A 17,735-nucleotide genomic window follows, 5' to 3' on the forward strand; every position below is an offset into this window, starting at 1 on the left:
AAACAGCCAAATGCCTTTATACCACCTAGCTCCCAGAAGTAATATCGCTAACAACTGTATCATAGTGATAAGCAAGTAGATGTACTTCAGGACTAAGAACCTGCCTTGGAGTTCATTATTATGTACTAACAATGTCACATAAAAAAAAAAAAAGTGCCATCACCTCATTTTATGAATGTTCAGCAGGCAATTTCAGTGAACCGCAACACTTCACAAATGGGCTAGCAAATACGCCCAATTACCAAGTTGTGCTAGACACAAAAGTTTGTTTCTATTATTAAATGCAATTAAAAAATTAAAAGGATCAGTGCCTTTTCCTTGAGATACATTAGTCTAAAGTGATTTACAGTAAGTCCCCAAAAACCCAAGTGACTGAAATTCCTTTAGCTATATACACCTCTCTGGAAAGTCAGTCTGCCAAGCTGCAAGACTATGAGAACACGAAATTGACTCACACACATTTTCCACATAAAGATTAAGGAGTAAAAAGACACAAACTCAATCAATTTATAGGACGGGGGAAAAAGTGTAAACAAATTCCAAAACTTCTGTCTTATCCAGATTGGCATTTTTCAATACTGCGAGAACTCAGGCAGGTCATCAGTGTTCCGCACACCAGGGGACACTAACTGCTGTTGACAGATGAGAAAAAGTCTCAGCAACAAACAGTATTAACAGGTAATGTTGCAATTCAGCCAAGGGGCCCAGCGCGGAGGAATGTGGAGGAGTAGCAGAAAGAGTAACAATCTTCTGCCAAATTTTACATCCAGAGAAAATTAATCCATCAGAGCTACTCCTCCGGGGGGGCGGGGGGAGGGAGAAGATAATGTGGTACGGCCCAGAATAGCCGTAATGAACACGAACACACACACACACACACACACACACACACTCACTCTCTCTCTCTCTCTCTCTCTCTCTCTCTCTCTCTCTCTCTCACACACACACACACACACACACACACACACGCAATTGGCACTTCCACTACAGTTTGACAGTCATAGATTTGGGTAATTATAGTAGAAACTGTGTGTTTTGGAAACACACGGCGACCACACCCTGGGACTGGGCATCTGGACTTTAAATGCTGGGAATTCAGAGGTCAACGCAGTCGATGTCAGTTGGGAGGTCTGGCCGCACAGGTGGAAGGAGGGGGTGGCCAGTGAAGACAACAACTTCGGCGCGGGGACCGGGAGGCTGGGCGCCGCCGGGGCGAGGCGTGCAAGAGTCCGAGGCGAAAGAAGGGGGTGTGGAGCCGGAGACAAGCGCGGGGAAGGAGGGAGGGACGAAAGGCGGCAGCGCGGAGAAAGAGAGGTGGGAGCTGGGGGTGGGGGGCGGACGTCGACACCGGCAGGGACCGGTGAGAGCCGGAGAGCCAAACGTCACGGGCGGCAGCGGGATTTGGGGGTGGGAGCGGGCAGTGAGCTCGCGCGCAGACAGGCGAGTGGAAGGAAGGGGCGTAAGAATGGAAGATCCGAATGAATGAGTGAGGGGCGAGGCCGGGGCTACGGGCGCCGGGGCGGGCGGGGGCGTCCGCGAGGTGCAGCCGCAGCGCCGGCGCCCACCGCCGGGGCGGGCCCACCACGCTGGAGACGAGGAAACCCCGCGCCGCTGCGGGCCCTGCCGCACCCGCCTCTCCACCAAAATGGGGTCCGGGAGCGGACATGCGAGGGGTGAGAGGGAAGCGGGGAAATGGTCACGATAAACCACTCACCCTGCGCTCGAGCCTGCAGACTCTCAGCCCCGCTCCTCCGCCCTCCTCGAGCGGCGGCGGCGGCGGCTCCTCAGCGGCGCTAGGGGGAGCCCCGGGCCCGGAGCGGGGCAGCGGCGGCGGCCGGACCGGGAGCCCCTCCGCACCTGCCCCTGTGGCGGAGCCGCGACGAGCCAGGCGGCAGCGGCGACAGCGGCTCCGAGCGGGGAGGGCAAGTGACCCGGATGTACAGGGTAACGGCGAGGAGGGGGAGGGGGGAATGCCAGGAAGTGAGGGCGCCGCGGACCTGTCCGGCCGTGCGCATGCGTCGCCAGCCCGCCCCGTAAGGTAAATCCTTTCCCGCCCCCTTCGCTCCGCCCCTCCCGAGAGGGCGGGGCGAGGCCGGAGACAGGTGGTCGGGAGGGAATAGAGAGGAGAGGAAGGGGGCGCGGCCACCTCCTCCAAGCCCCCGCCCTCCTTAAAGGAGCAGCACCTTCGCGCGGCGTTGGCATCCACGTGGGTCTGAGTCTTGCAGCCTTCTCGTTTTACAAATGGAAAACAGGTTCAGAGGTGGCGGTGACCTGTCTCAGGTCAGCGAGCTCGGGAAGAGCAGGAACAGGAGCTCAGGACTCGCAGACCAGAGCTCTTTGCATTGAACCCCGAGAAGCTGTCATAGCCCACTCCCCAAACCCCAACCCCAAGTGTGGAGTGGCTGGGGTGGTGGGCATGCCTTCCCCCTCGGCCAGGTACTGCGTCTCGTTCCCTCTCCCGGACGCGGCAGATGCGCTTGGCATGCTCCCCAGAGCTGAGAGGTGCACCGTTATCTCTTGCGATGGTATCCTGGAGACGCCCTGGGGAAGTGTTAAATGATAGGTCTGAGAACAGAAATCAGGCGCCACTTGAGACTTGTACGATGCCACGCACTGCTCTTTCAGATAAATGAGACTTTGTTCTGGAGTCTGCTCTGTGCAAAAATGTCTGATGGACAGAAAACTTGGATGTAGCAGAGAGCGCAACCTCTTCATTTTTCCCTAATCCCCTTTCACTCTTAGAACATAAATGCTCTCTCTTTACACACACAAAAAAGAACATCCCATTTAGCTAGCTCATCCTAATGCTATTATGAAACACTCAGATTTTTTCATTTAATACAAAAGTGTAAGTGATTACAATGTTACCTCTCCTGGGGGTATTTTCAGTTTGCCCAGGTGATCACTACTATAAAAATAAATGGTTTTGAATATTTTGGGGTGAAGGGCCCTACCAAAAATCCCATAAGAATAAGGTCTTTTCTCCCCAGGAAAATGCACATATGCACACAAATTTGCATACAATTTCAAGGTATTAATGGATCCAGGAAGCCTATCTTGAAACCCTGATCATGAACCCTTGTTCCAATCAAATAGGATCCCAGGAACTATCTGGGCCTTACCATATGTGGCCCAGAAATCACTCCTTGCCCCATATACAAAAGGGCAGCCTTTACCTTATTTACATGGAGACCAAATGGTACTGGCCACATATTACACAGAAATATGTTGAGAGTCATGGAGACATGAGGTGGCTTTTCCAAGCCACACACTTACGGTCAAGAGTTCTAGGCCTCAGTCTTACACTGTAACATTTTAGGATGATTTGGGGGTTCTATACTATACTGTAATCATCAATTTCTATTAAACTGAGGGAGCTGATATCTATATTGCAAACATTGGTGCTGACAGAACAGTCTTCACAATCCAAGAACTTTGGTCCATTTGTCTAACACAGTGAAACTCTTAAATAACCCTGATCCATACAGACCCACTGTCCTCATTTTGAACCAGAGGAAGAGTTCACACACCTGCCTAGTCCCCTAAGCTCCAAGTAGCCACACACCTCTAACCCAATCTCCCACCAAAAGAAATCTCTTCCATAGTATCCTCAACACATCAACATCCAGCTTAGATTAGATGTCTGCAATTCTGTCCCCAGACATTATTACAATTGTCAGCCTCCTCTAATTGTGAGGAGCCTGTTCTTTTACACTGAGAAGACATGGGATGCCCACCAATTTTGATTCATTGGTCCTCATTTTACCTCCGGGAGCAATATAGACATGATGCATGATGCTGATCTTAGGGGTAACTTACAGTCCAGCAAAATAAATAAATAAATAAAAATAACCCGGTGTGGCTCAGTGGATTGCGCGCCAGCCTCCAAACCAAAAGGTTGCTGGTTCGATTCCCAATCAGGGCACACGCCTGGGTTGCGGGCCCGGTCTCCAGCTGGGGACATGGGAGAGGCGGCTGATCGATATTTCTCTCCCTCTCTTTCTCCCTTCTTTTTCCTTTCTCTGAAAATAACTAACAAAAAATCTTTAAGAAAATCCATTGAAGAGTCATAACGGTAAAATAGGGTAAGTCCTATGAGGAGTTCCTTTCAAAGGCACCTCTGTTTATCAGCCCTAGACCCCTTCCTGGCCTGTGCAAGAACCCAGGAGTAAGTTCTATCACCACCTCATGTTAGATGTCCCGAAAGAGGGACAGAAAACAAGACCCTAAGCGAAGTACTGAATTTCTTCTTCCTCAATCCTTTCTTCACCATTCTGCATTAATATAATCACATTTCAGCTGAGATCACAGCTTTCAAAGTTACATGCTGAAAAAACAAACAGAAGGATGCAAAAGAGGATGTTTGCATAAAACCACTAGGCTCCCGGTGATGATTTAATCACTGGCTTTTTGGCATCTTTTTGAGTCTTTACAATGAGCCAGGCACAGTACTAAGCCGTTGGCTTACATTTCCTCTTTTGCTTTTGACAACCACCCTATATGAGACTATTATCGTGTCCAGTTTGTAAATGAGGAAACCGAGGCTCAGAATGAGTCAGATCCAAAATTCAGTCCCAATCTGTCAACTCCACAGTGTGTCAGTTTCTTCACTTATACTAACTTCACTCTGCCTGCTTCTGTAAATTTCAGGAGATCCTGGTGCTTCCTTCAAATGCTGTTTTCTCTGAAAAATTTTATTTATCACTACATCAACTTTGAAACATTATAAAGAATCAGCTGTTCCACTCAATCACTCGACAAATCAAATGTGTGTTGATTCATTCAGTCAACAAATATTTGTGCTCCTCTACTGTTTTCTAAGTAGCATGCGGAGGGTCTAGGATGGAGGACAGTAAGACATGTGGTCCCTGCCCTGAAAGGTTCAGAATTTGGTGAGAGGATGAGCTGTAACCTCACAGTTACAACACAGCCATGACTCATTGTAATTTAGGAGGGTGGAGGAACCAACTCTCCCTGGGACAGCTGTGAAGACTTCAGAGAGGATGAGCTTTGTCTTGAAGAGATGGGGGAAGGAGTGAAAAGAAAAGGCACTAGGGCAGAGGGAGGAGAGTTCCTGACGTGCTGGGGGAGCGGTGAGATTCTAGAGGATCTCCCCTCGCACCATGCCAAGGAGTTCAAACTTGCCTCCAGGTGGCAACAAGTAAATAGAAGCTTCTAGGCAAGGAAACAAACCAGACGGGTTTTCTATCAAGATCACTCTGACCACAGTGTCCAACGTGGATTACGATCGGAGAGAGGGTGAAGACCGGCAGGCCAGTGAAGGTGTTATGGGGTCCAGGTGAGAGATACCTAGAGCCTAGCCTAGGAAGGGATGGTGGAGAAGGAGAATGGGCACCAGAATCAAACTACTTACTGATGTAGAATCTACAGGAGTGCAGGACTCGTTGAATCTGGGCAAAGAAGCAGCAGGACCCGTGGGGCATGACCGCAAGGGTCCCGGCTTAGCAGACTAATTGGACAGTGACACTATCCAATCCCCAAACCTTTATGCAGCTTTCCTTCCTTCTCTCCCAGCCTTTACCACATATATGCACATGGCTTTGACTGGAATCTTCAGATATGTGCCACTGTTTCCCAATACTTTTTCACATTTCTACAGTCACATTTATCATTTTAATGGCTGCAGAATATTTCATCATGTTGAAATAGTTCGGTTTCCTTCAGCTGCGGAAGGTCCACACCCCTCACGCCTGGTTTACTCTGGATTTATTTGGCTCTGGGCATGTTGCAATGGATGAGTTGAGCGAGGAAAGAGAGCCATTAGGTGAAGGGTGATGGAAAAGTGTGGCCTCAAGGGCCAGCGAATCAGCAACCCTCTTGGAGAGTCTTGGCCAACTGTATCGCAGATAGAAACGGCAGCGCACTGGGAAAGAACCTACTGCCCATGGGAATCCCGAGGTCTAAGTCTCTGCGGGAGCTAGTTGTCAAGTCCTAACCCCGCTAATCCATTTGTTCACTTATTCACTCATTCCATGAGGCATTCTTGTGAGGCAGAGGGCAACAGAAAATAGCTAAAACTACCTCAAAGCTCTGCATGTAGCCAAACCAGGGTTTGAAACCTGTTCGACAACTAATGCAAGTTATTCAACCTCTCAGCACCTCAGTTTCCCCACAGGTTCACTGTAAGGATTAACTTCAGCAACACCTATAAGATACTTGAGCCAGAACGAAGCGTATATTAAGTCCAGTCATTATCTTCAGTCTTGGATCCTTCTCCTTAGGCTTCCTTGCCTCCCACCATTTTCTTGAGTTTCTGAGCAAACTCATCAGGCAGCAATCTATGTGCCTGATGAGTTCAGAGCCTGAATCTGCCAGAGTGAACCAGAGCCACTCCCTTGATGTCTCTCATTTTCCATCTGTGAAATGGGCATAAGAACCCACTTCAGAGGAATGTTGCAAAGGTCTCATAAATACTACACAGGAAAATTAGTTCAAAGCCCCAAAGCACAATGCCATTATTAGCCATATTACTGCTGTCATGTATAGACATTGTTTTCTTGGTTTCTCCACATTAAAAAAAGAAAGAAAGGAAGGAAGAAAGGAAGGAAGGAAGGAAGAAAGAAAGAAAGGAAGAAAGGAAGAAAGAAGGAAGGAAGGAAGGAAGGAAGGAAGGGAAAAAGAAAGAAAGAAAGAGAGAGAGAGAAAGAAAGAAAAGAGAGAGAAAGAAAGAAAGAAAGAAAGAAAGAAAGAAAGAAAGAAAGAAAGAAAGAAAGAAAGAAAGAAAAAGAAAGAAAGAAAAAGAAAGAAAGATGACCTCAGCATAAATTCCCTGAGTTGTAATTACTGGGTCAAAGGATCTGAACACTGTTATGATTCTGGATTTGTGTTGCCCAGTTGCCCTTAGGAAAAACTCTGCATGGTTGCTGCCATCATTTACTCAAATATACTATTTGGTATGTTTAAGCATGTAGAATAGTTTTGGCTGCCTCTGTACCCAGTCTTAGTCCTCAATCTTACATTTAGGGACTTCTGTCAATCGCTTGCCTCCTCCCCACCGAATGAATGAGTAGTGAATCTGAGAGGAGAAAGGTACCTTCCCAAACATTCCCGCCACCCCCAGGGCTTCAAGGTTCAGGACTAAGACGGCAGGGTCATGGCTGACGCCTGAGCATCCCAAGGGTGAGTCGCATGCATGCGGAAGAGGACCGGAGAAGGAAGCCTGGCAACAGGCACTGAACGATGGCTTCCGAGCTGCTCTTGAAAAAGAACCAAAGTCCAGAGCCAACAGCCCACACCCAGCACACTCCTGTTACTTAGCAAAACATTAACCGACCTCTCAGGAGCCATCCGGTTGCCCCGATGGCCCATATTGCCCCAGAGTGACAGATCTCCCTAAGAGCCTCGGTCACATTCCCCAGTGTGACACGTTTCTCACGGTGGGCAGCTCCTCTTTCCCCAGCTCTCCATGTGACCCGCAGAGAGGAAATATGCTCATGCAGCCTCCCGTTGGCCTCCTTGCCTGTGCCTCCGCTATGCTTGCTGTCCGGTTTCCGCTCCTGGCTATTTCTCCGCCTCCAGGTTCAAGGGCTGCCTCCTGAAAGGGGTCCTCCCTCCCGTCACCCTTTCTGAAGTCAGACGTCCCCCCTCCCCCCCCTCCCCGCCGCAACCTCCCTTCAGTTATTCCCTAGTGTGTCCCTGGCTTTCTTTTTCTCCTTCACAGCACTTATTACAACCTTTAATTATTTTCACATTTTAGCTTAAAAATATTTCCCCTAAAGAAAGCCTCTCAAACAGAAAATGGAGGCCAGGCTGTCTTGCCCATTCCAATGCTGGTCACTGTGCCCACTCAGCTCCTAGGAGACCCTTAATAATTATGTGGAATGATTTTGTTCCACTTTTCACCTAATTATATGAATAATACATGTTGATTGCGGAAAAAACGTGGAAAATACAGATAAACAAAAGAAAATATAAAACCCTCGTGATCCAACTTCCCACGCCAGGTGCATATCCTACCAAACGGTTTTTGTATGTCTCAAGCTATATTAAGATAATGCATATATTTCTATAAAACTGGTTCATATGCTACATTGGAATCTGCTGTGTTTCATCTCATGCTCTGCTCTAATCACCTTCCCTTAATAAAGGTACTTCAGCTACCACATTGTTAAAGGCTATATAATACTTCACTGGGTAGCTATAGTGTATAAAGCATTTAACAAATCTCCTAGCGTTAAGCCATAGGGAGGTTTCTTCAATGTCAATAACAGTAAAATGTTTTAACACATTGTTGTCCCTCTTGACAAGCTTCCCATTTTTTCCCTTCAGTGTTTCTACTGCTTTAGAGCTGTATTTCCACAGAGCTGCACTCAGCCACCCATTCACCACCTGTAGTTATTAGAGTCCCAAAAGAAAAGGAGAGAGAGAAAGAGAGAGAGAGAGAGAGAGAAAGAAGCCACCTTGTTTGCAGCCAAGAAAGCAGAAAAGCTGAAGCGTGACGAACCAGGACAATGCCTAGGAGTTCAATTTGGGAATCTGTGGTTGATACAGGCGACCAAAAAAAAAAGAGCATGTTTTCTTGCCAAGAGTTTAACAGTAAAAAAGAGGAAAGGAAAGACTTTCTGCAGATCTTCACTTTTCCCTCCCACGCCCTGCCCTCAGGCAAAGGTTTTCCCAGGAGGGACAGGCTGGTCCATGGGGGTTACCTAGGTTGTAAGCAGTTTGCAGCCAAAGCCCCTTGTCCCATTAGAGAGGAGCTGGCTGCAGAAAAATCCAAGAGGGCATGCATGCTCCAGATGTGCTGCCCTTTCCACAAACAGCTCTTTCCGCCCCCTGTGTAGCTTGGTTGCACAGGACTCTACCCCTTTGGCATGTTCGGGGCAACTGCCACACCTCTCCAAGGAAGGGCCTCCCACACTCACCTGGTGAAGGACGTGGGAACAGCAGACCCCACTCCAGTGGGACCACTCATGTTCCAGGGTGCTGGCCCCCTGGGCCCAGCTGCCCACCCCACCTTCAATCCAGGAGGGCAGGTACCCGTCCACCAGGGACAAGAGACGCCTGCACATGCAAGCACATGCCTTCCTGGAAGGAGGGAACTTAGAGCAAACCAGGTCAGATCCCCCTGCTGTGGGAGGCGGCCTCAGGACCCTGTGCACCTCATAACAGAATTGTCATTACATGGCGATTTCCATATGTTCTTGAACACCGTGCATCCCATGAGGGCGGCGCTGGCACAAGGCCGGCACCTGCCAGTTTCAGCTGGTCAAGAGATGGCATCGGTCGGGCTTGAGTTGACCCAGGCCTAGAGCCTTAACCCTACTCTGAAGCTCCAGTGTGCACACAGGCCTGGAACCAGAGAATCAGGAAGGCAGGCGAGAAGGTGAGATTTAAATCATCCCCCAAGTGGTCCAAATGCTTAGGTAACTAGCTGTGTGACCCAACAGTTGAAATACAGAGCTTTAGACAGAAAACGGGAATGTCAAACATGAGCTAAGCATATGGAAAGAGTGTTGAGTTTGGGAGCTGTAGAAGAAAAGGTATTACGTGAGATGTGAAGAAAAAAGTCTTTCCAAGAGAGAACCAATATGGCCCTTATTAAGAAGAAGCTTAACTGGTTTAGCTAGCTTCCTCTCTAAAATCCTGCTGCTGATTTCACGTTGGAGCACAGGTTGAATTGAGAGAGACTGACTCCATTTTAAAGGACAGAGGAGGGTAGAGAGGAGAGCTACTTTGCTCCAGCTCTGGTCTTGTTTGAACCCACAGACGCAGAGAAAACGTCCACAGGGTCCACTTCAGCGTTTATGTAGCACTTTTATTGAATGGCCGCTTGAGTTAATAAGGTTCTGAATGAATCACCTCATTTTAGATGTGAAAAGAACCTCAGAATTCACCTTCGATCCAACATTTTATGCTAAAGGAAGTGGAGGGCCCAGAGGGGCCCAGAGGGGGCTCACCAGAGCACCTGCCTCCCCAACCCACGGCCTGGTCTCTGGGTTGGTCCCGAGTGCAGGTCACAGGGGTTCCTGTCTACACTGTCAGAGAACTACTGAGTTAATTTCCGAAAGTCTGGGTTGCCAAGGCGTCAACAGAGTCCTGTAAAAAACTCCCTCCTCGTATGCACTAAGCAACATTTAGTATCATGCCTGGTGTGATCTTTCAGGGTGAGGAGGCCAATTAAAGTATTATGCTTATCTGGCCCTTCATTATGTAAAAATCTCTTCCAAAGTCAAAAAAAAAAAAAAAAAACACAAAACTTTTAGGAGACACATGTGCTGAATGATGAAGAAACACATGGGAATGCAGGTCTTACGGGTCTTCTCAATCGCCCGGGAGAGTGGAGGGTGGTTTCTTTTATGGCAGTAATACTGAACTGACAACAGAGTTCCTACAGATATTTACTGCCTCCTGCTGTTGTGCCTTTGCCCATGCTGGTCTGTCTGCTCTGAGCACCCTTTCCAGCTCTCATACTTCGGGCCAAACTCCGACCTACCCCCAACACTCCAGTCAGGCATCGCTACAGATGCTGCATAAGCGTCTTAACAAAACTTAGTTCCTGTTTCTACCTTACAGTAACACACAGCCCTAATCACACCTGACGGTCCTTCTAGCATGCGTCCAAAAGACTAGCAATTATATGAGGTTTGTATAGCACCATGTACCCCGTTGAGAAAAGTGCTACAGACACAGAGGTAATGTTTTATTAATTGATTTACCCTGACTCCTTGAAACACATAGAGTGATTTTGATGGATGAATCAACCAACCCAAGATTAATAGCCTGGTTTTCTACACTCATTTCTCTTTCCAAGCCACAGGCCAGAATCAACGCACCCTCAATTTATAACTATGCGAAATACGCTTTTGCATATCGACTCCTGAATCCACTGTGGTTATTAAAAGGATGGTTGCATCCGTCAGGATGGGCCAGGTTACACTGTGGTAACAAACAACCCCAAAATCTCAGCCCCAGTGATGACCGCAGTGGTCGCTCTGGGGTCAACAACACGAACCCAGCAGCTCGATCTTTCTGGACATTACCTGACAATCAGGATTAAGCAAGTCTGCAGCTGATGGCAGGTTAAAAGACATGACCCCTCTCCCTTCTCCAACCAACTAGAGGGCGGAGGGGCAGAGGAGATGTTAGAATGTTTGTCAAACACCCAGGAGACTGCCTGGCATATAGGGAAGCAGCCGGTAAATGATAATGATGGCTTGTCCTCTTGTCATTACCATTAGTCCTACTCCTCTTGAAAGAATAAAGATGACAGTATTATAATTCTCATAGGCCCGTGGTTCCTGAACTTGTCTGCACACTGGAGTCACCGAGAGAGCCTAAGAACTACTAGTGTTCGTGCCTCACCCCCCACATTGGTGAATTAATTCACCCAGCGTGCAGCCCTCACTTTGGAATTTTAATGATTTGATTTTTGATTCGATTTTTTTGATAATTAATTTTTGACAAATCGTCTCCTGCTCTGTTAAATATTATGCCTCTGTAGAGTCAGGAGAAAACCAGAAAATCCAGCCTGTTTGCCCTTGTTTGGGCAGTGGAGTCTAGGAATCATCTTGGCTTTCCATAAACTCTTGACCCCCCAAAAAATGTATTCTGTATTTTGAACACGTGCGTTAACATGAGCCCAAGGGAAAGAAGCATTGTGTAGGGTTACATAAGAGTCACTTTAAAACTGAATGGCAGCCTCAGGCCGCAAAGTCAAAAGGAGAGAGACATTTTTGTAAAATTATCTGAATGCAACCATCTTTCCTGATGCATCAAGATGACAATGGTTCTGCTTTTCTCAGAAGCTTATTCAATTATCTGTTGCTTATCTAGACCTGGGAGAGGAGTTTTCCTCTCATATAGAATTAAAGAGAAAAAGCAGACAGGATTTCTCTCATAAAAGCTTGAAATGAAAAGCAGTAACTACTCCCAAGGCCCTGCTTATTGCAGAGAAGTCATTAGCCGAGCCTTGGTAGGGTCTCTGTTAAGGATCTATTTTCTCCACAACCGTCAAAAACAGAGAGGGAAGAGCGTGAGATTCACAGCCTCAGGACACCTTGCTGTCTTCCTATGTGTGTGACTGCCGGCAAGCAACTTAACCTCTCTGGATTTGTCTCCTAGTCTATGAGATGGAAATACTTATCTGCTAGAGGGGGGACAGAAAGAACTGAGAAAACAACCCTGGCTAGTGTGGCTCAGTGGACTGCGTGCTGGCCTGTGAACCAAAGGGTCACTGGTTCGATTCCCAGTTGGGGCACAATGCCCATGTTGTGGGTCAGGTCCCTAGTAAGGGGAGTGTGAGAAAGCCACACACTGATGTTTCTTTCTCCTTCCCTTCCCTCTGTCTAAAAGTAAATAAATAAATAATTTTTTAAAAAAGAACTGAGTAAACATATGTAAAGTAACCAGCATTCGATAAATGTAAATGCCCTCCTCTGATCAGTGTCAAAATCTCAGGAAGTTCACTAGAACATGAGCTTTTTAAGAGAAGGGAAAATACCCACTCATCTTGCTACATGCAGAGCCTAGAGAATGCCCCCTTGGTGACTCCATTTCTCTCCCACAAAGCAGCATCCTTCAGTCATTTGGACCTCGTCTCCAATTACAGGGGTGGGTCCTGTATGGACTAAACCAATCAATGCTACCCCATCTCCTCTGCCACCATAATTGGTTGAGAGATAGGGGGACATCCCGATATTATCCAATCATTGGGAAGCTCAGAAACAGGAGCTCTTGCCCCAGATGTGAACAAACAGGTTTGTGACCTAAGAACTAGGAGCGGCCAGACCACCACATTGGACAGCTCTCCTCCATACTTTTGGAGCATGATTTTTCCAGGTGGCGTCTCCTGGTGCTGAACAGCAGCCGCCTCCCTGCTACAAAGACAGTCAACCTGAGAACAAAGCCAACAGAGAAGTGCAGAGCCCAGAGAATGACAAAGAAATGAAACCAGAGCCCTGATCAAAGCGTGCCTGAAATCCATCCTACTGCTCCACGTTCTGGCTGTGTAAACCACTCAGCTGCCTCATTCAACTATCCAACTTGAGCTGGGTTTTCTGTCCCTTGCAACTCAAGCATCCTAGCTGATACATCCTCCTGAGTGGATGAATGAAATACCGAGCAAAGGGTTGTACAGAAACATCATTGCTCTTGCAACCATTTAACTCAGACTTCAAGTTGCCTGGGAAGAGGAGGAGCCCTCATCAATCTTGGTAACCCAGTCTCCTAGGGACTAAAGAAGTTCCTGGACACTTGCCCTCAATAAATATTTTTTAAATAAACGAATGGTATGAAATTTACCAAATCATCTGGCATTTCAGAACCTTTTAAAGCCCCACTCCCCAAAAGTGTCTGGATCAGAGCAGCATGGGTTGGAAGCACGTAGGATCTGTGAAGCCATCAAATAGGTCTGAATCCAACCGAGCCTCAGCTTCCTCCCCTGCAAAAGGAGGAGAGTAATACCTATCTCCTGGGCAAGGGAGCCATGCGAAAGCAACCCCTGGGGGAGGCTACATTCAAGAGATAGGTTTCCTTCCTTCTGTTTGGTTAACCCTGCTTTGCACCATGGGTTCTGAGCAGGGATTCAGAAAATAGGGTCATCATATACACAAAGTGGTGGGCCACACCCCGCATCACCCAGCAGAGAAAGCCCTGGGAAGGGGTGGGCAGGGACACATACCCTGTACCTCCCATCCCTCAACACACACCCCTTCCCTTTAGGGGAGGAGTCTTGGGCAGAGGGCACACATTAAGACTTGGCCATCAGCTCTCTCTGACTACGGCACTTTCTCTGTGCTTCACTGGCTGCTTCCTGAACAAGGTGTGGGACCTCTTTCTGCACAATTGGCAGTTTCACAGATCGGCACATCCCTAGAGGCTTTGGGCTTAACCATTTATGAGGGATGTGGAACCTAGCTAGACTCTCAGCTCAGTGTCTCACTGACTGGTGTACCCCCAGCACTCAGAAAGCGCCCAGTGAAATATGTCCTGCGTACATGGATGAAGACAAGCGAGTGAATAAACAAAGAGTGATGAAATCAAGACTCACAGAATGGAACAATTTTAAAACCTTATTAACAATAAAAAATTTATTTAAAAAAAATAACTTGTTATTAAGAAAAAAGAACCTATTAATACACAGACTGGTTATACAATAGTTAAATCAAAGACCCAGAAATGAGAGAGGGCTTCTGAGGCTAATTAGATGGGGCTGAATTCTGGCCCTAGAAGTCTAGTGTCCAGGCCTGGGGCCTCAGGCACCTTCTAGAAGTCTCTGAGCCACAGTTTCTTTCCCTGACAAACACAATCATCAAAATTAAATAATAATATTTTTAATGCAGCTATAAATAGGGAGAAAAGATTAAATATACCAAAATATTAATATTGAATCCTAGGTGGTAAGATTATGGAAGGACTTTTATTTTCTTCCCTTTGCACATGTCTGAATTTTCTAGAATGAACATATATCGATTGCCTAATAAAGTGAAAATAAAAGTGAGGTGACTTCAGTCAAAAGTGTCTACTCCAAAGCCTATGATACAATGTGAGGACCCAGCAAATGTCCCATGCCTATGAATGCCCTTTAGACACTGGGAAACAGCTCTCAGGTGTCACTTATGTGTCTCCTGTGTCTCTTATTTCTTGTTAAGTATTCCAGCGAAGTTAATGCCATCCTTCTATGACTTGATTTCAAGGCTCTCTTTTATCCCTCCTCTCTTCAAAGGTTCCATCTGTTAAAACCCCACTCAGGGTATTGTATAACCAGCTCACAGAATCCACAGCCCGCGCCCGTTTGCTCATTCATCTGTTAATTCATTCATTGAGTAAATGCTCGTTAAAAACCCATTATCATGAACATCCTAGCTTTTGCCCCCCCGCCGCCCCCCGCCCCCCCGCCCGCGGCACACACAAAGGGTCCCCATGTAATCTTGGAAATGGCTTTCCCTCAGCCTCAATCCTTGGGCTCTGGGAGATGTAGACCCTACCCCAGCTTCTTCACGGGGTGGGCATTTGATCCAGGATGGCCAATCAGAGCACTGCATTTGCCTGGCCATTGGGATTGGTTCACGGATGGGCATGTTACCAAGAAAAGACCAATCAGAGGCATTCGGACACAATTCTGAGACTGTGGTTGACTTGTTGGATAAGGGGCCTTTTTTCCCTTCTGCTAGATCTTCTGACAGCCGTCTTGCCACCACAATCCAAAAAGAAATGGTAGGCAAGTGCTGAGAGATGGAGAAAAACTATGTAAGCCTTAGCAACACCCCCGAAGCCTTACGTTCCATCCCTGGACTTTCCAATTACATAAACCAGCAAATCCCCTCTCTGCAGAAGCCAGTTTGAGCTGGGATTCTGTTCAAGGTCAAAAGAATCCTGAGTAATGAAATTTGAAGTTCTGTGACATATGCCGCATGCGGGCCATGCACAGATGAAGCAAGATGATCCACGCTATCTTTCCTGGCACTCAGTCTGATGTGGAGATAGCTACAAACAACTACAATTATTTAAAGCCAATAAGATAATTGCTTTAATTAAATTCTACACCGCGTAATAGGAGCACAGGGAGGGGGACTCAGGAAAGGGCTCACGTAAGGGCTCACGTAAGAAATAGCATTTAAACCAACCCTGCATCAGCAGTCAGGCAAGGAAGATAGAATTACTGTTTGGGAGAGTCCAGATAACACTGTTGACACACATTCATCTCGCGTAAACTAAAACCACTCCATCCCACACTGCACTGGGAGCAATGACACTTTAAGCGCTGGAGGACACTTTCTAAATGAACCCACAAAACAGCATCCAGAGAGACAGCAAAGCGCCATGGTCAGCAGCCCTCCCTTGCAAGAACTTCACCCAAATGTTACAGATGCTGTCACACTCGTAAATCATCCTCGGGTCAGTTTTGGTGATTTTGATTCTATGAAGTTAACTCTTTGCTCCTGTTTTCTTGGCCATTTGGATTACAGTTGGTCAGATCATAAAAAACATCCTTTCAAGATAAATAACCTATTTACTGAATTTATTACCAAATGATAAAAAGGGAGAGAGAAGAGAGAAAGCCTCTGGTGCCGTAAGACATCTCGTGATAGGTTAGAAAGGTGACTGACTGCAGAGAACAACAATAATAACACTTACAAGCACCTCTGGGAACATCGATTTTGCTAAGAAAGTCCCTGAAGGTTGCTCTTCTCAAGTGAACAGAGCTAGTCTCCTAGACCTTTGATGGTTCACACTCAACAGGGCAGTTGTGCAGATAAAATAAGTCAGAAAAGGAGGACCCTGAACGACAAAGTCACTTCATCTTTGTTGTTTCTAAACACATCAGCAACTAATTTGGTCCAAAACACAGCCCCACCTCTCCAGAGCAAACAATCATACAGCTGGAAAAATGAATACCGACAGAACATGGGGTCCCATGAGAGGCGCCAGGCAGTGCCAGGCAGAAGACAGGCTTGAGATGCCTTCCCAAGAACTGGAATTCCTAAAAAGCGGCCTTAAATTCACTTAAAAGACTGCTGTTGAATCCCACTTTCTCTACTTGCATGCCCTGTGATGTGGCAGAGAGACTTGACCTCCCTGCTTCCTGACAATGGGGTTATCATTTCTCATACACAGATTGGGCAACTACATGGTCCAGGCAGAGCCAAGCAACGGAGAGACCTACAGCGGATGGGCGTGTGAGGACGAGGCCAGACCACACCAAGGTGCCTGGTGCTTGACATATGCTCCATATATGCTGGGGCTTAGCAGCACCATGGAAACCTGCCATTCTCCTCTACAAATAAGGGGGCTTTCATGTTGAAAGCGCCCGAAGTGATGTTTTTGTGAACTAGTTTGTTTTGAAGAGAAAAAAATACTATGTGCTTATGCTTAAAAATTCAAAAGAATATAAAAGGATATACAGTAAGATACCTTCCTTTCTTAGACCCACAATCCTTTTGTCCCCAAAGATGGAAACAGTACCCCCCCAACCACCTTCCTTCTCGGTGTCTTTCCAGCAAGAGCCCATATATGACCAAGCACACGTCTGTGTGTGGGAAGGTATCTGTAAGCATTTACAGCTCCCTCTATTTTTTCACACTCAGGAGTATACCACATACACGTTTATGCATACTGTCTTTTTTAACTTAAAAAGGTAAGCTGGAGAGCAGTCCTTTTTAGTATATATGACCTACCATTTTAAACAGTGGCCCAGGACTCTACTCTAAGACTATACCATGTTTCAGTCAATCAACCCCCAACTGACATGCATTTCAACTGCTTCCAGGGTCTGGCCATTATAAACAATGCTACAATGAGCACACATCTGTACAGACATGTGTGACTACAGGGTAGATGGGATATATAAGACCAAGCCCTTAAAGTGGAATTGCAGGGCCAGAGGGTACATGCACTTGAAATGTCAGGGTGCCAGGCTGCCCTTCACAGACGTTGTATTCATCTTCACGGTCACCCATAATGCAGTAAGTTTTCCAAGTTCCCTACCCACATTCACAAAACTATTTAATATACGGAAAGAAAGGTGGACAGAGCTCCTCTGTTGCCCCACTGTCTCTTCCTGCCCACGTGCTACCACACATGACATTACCACTTCCTCAAAGTCCCACACATGGCTGCACAAGCCGGAGAGCAGCGTTGAAAAGAGAATGAACATCTGAGCCCCTGCGTGCTGCAGCCGGCTCATACCGGCTCACGCAGGCTCACTATACCCCTCTCCTCCCAACTCTGTGTTCAGTGACAGCATCTGCAGCTTCAAACGGGTCATGGTGCAAGTA

At 47.1% G+C, this 17,735-nt stretch overlaps 1 protein-coding gene across 7 annotated transcripts in view; it reads right to left on the minus strand.

Moving 5' to 3' along the window:
- Positions 1 to 17,735, minus strand: part of CYRIB (CYFIP related Rac1 interactor B) — a 129,336-nt gene that overhangs the window by 73,036 nt on the left and 38,565 nt on the right. The window contains exon 1 of one of the 7 annotated variants that reach the window (XM_054590494.1): positions 1,862 to 2,015. The exons of 3 other annotated variants lie outside the window; for them this stretch is intronic. In XM_054590494.1, the coding sequence (XP_054446469.1) occupies positions 1,862 to 2,015 (154 nt within the window). Of the gene's footprint in view, positions 1 to 1,714; positions 1,794 to 1,861; positions 2,016 to 17,735 lie in introns of those variants that run through there. 3 more of the 7 variants (XM_054590489.1, XM_054590486.1, XM_054590492.1) reach the window with 3 other exon arrangements.

Source organism: Pteronotus mesoamericanus, unplaced genomic scaffold (assembly GCF_021234165.1).
Source record: "Pteronotus mesoamericanus isolate MK-2021 breed Mesoamerican mustached bat unplaced genomic scaffold, CSHL_Meso_final scaffold_174, whole genome shotgun sequence".
NCBI lineage: Eukaryota > Metazoa > Chordata > Mammalia > Chiroptera > Mormoopidae > Pteronotus > Pteronotus mesoamericanus.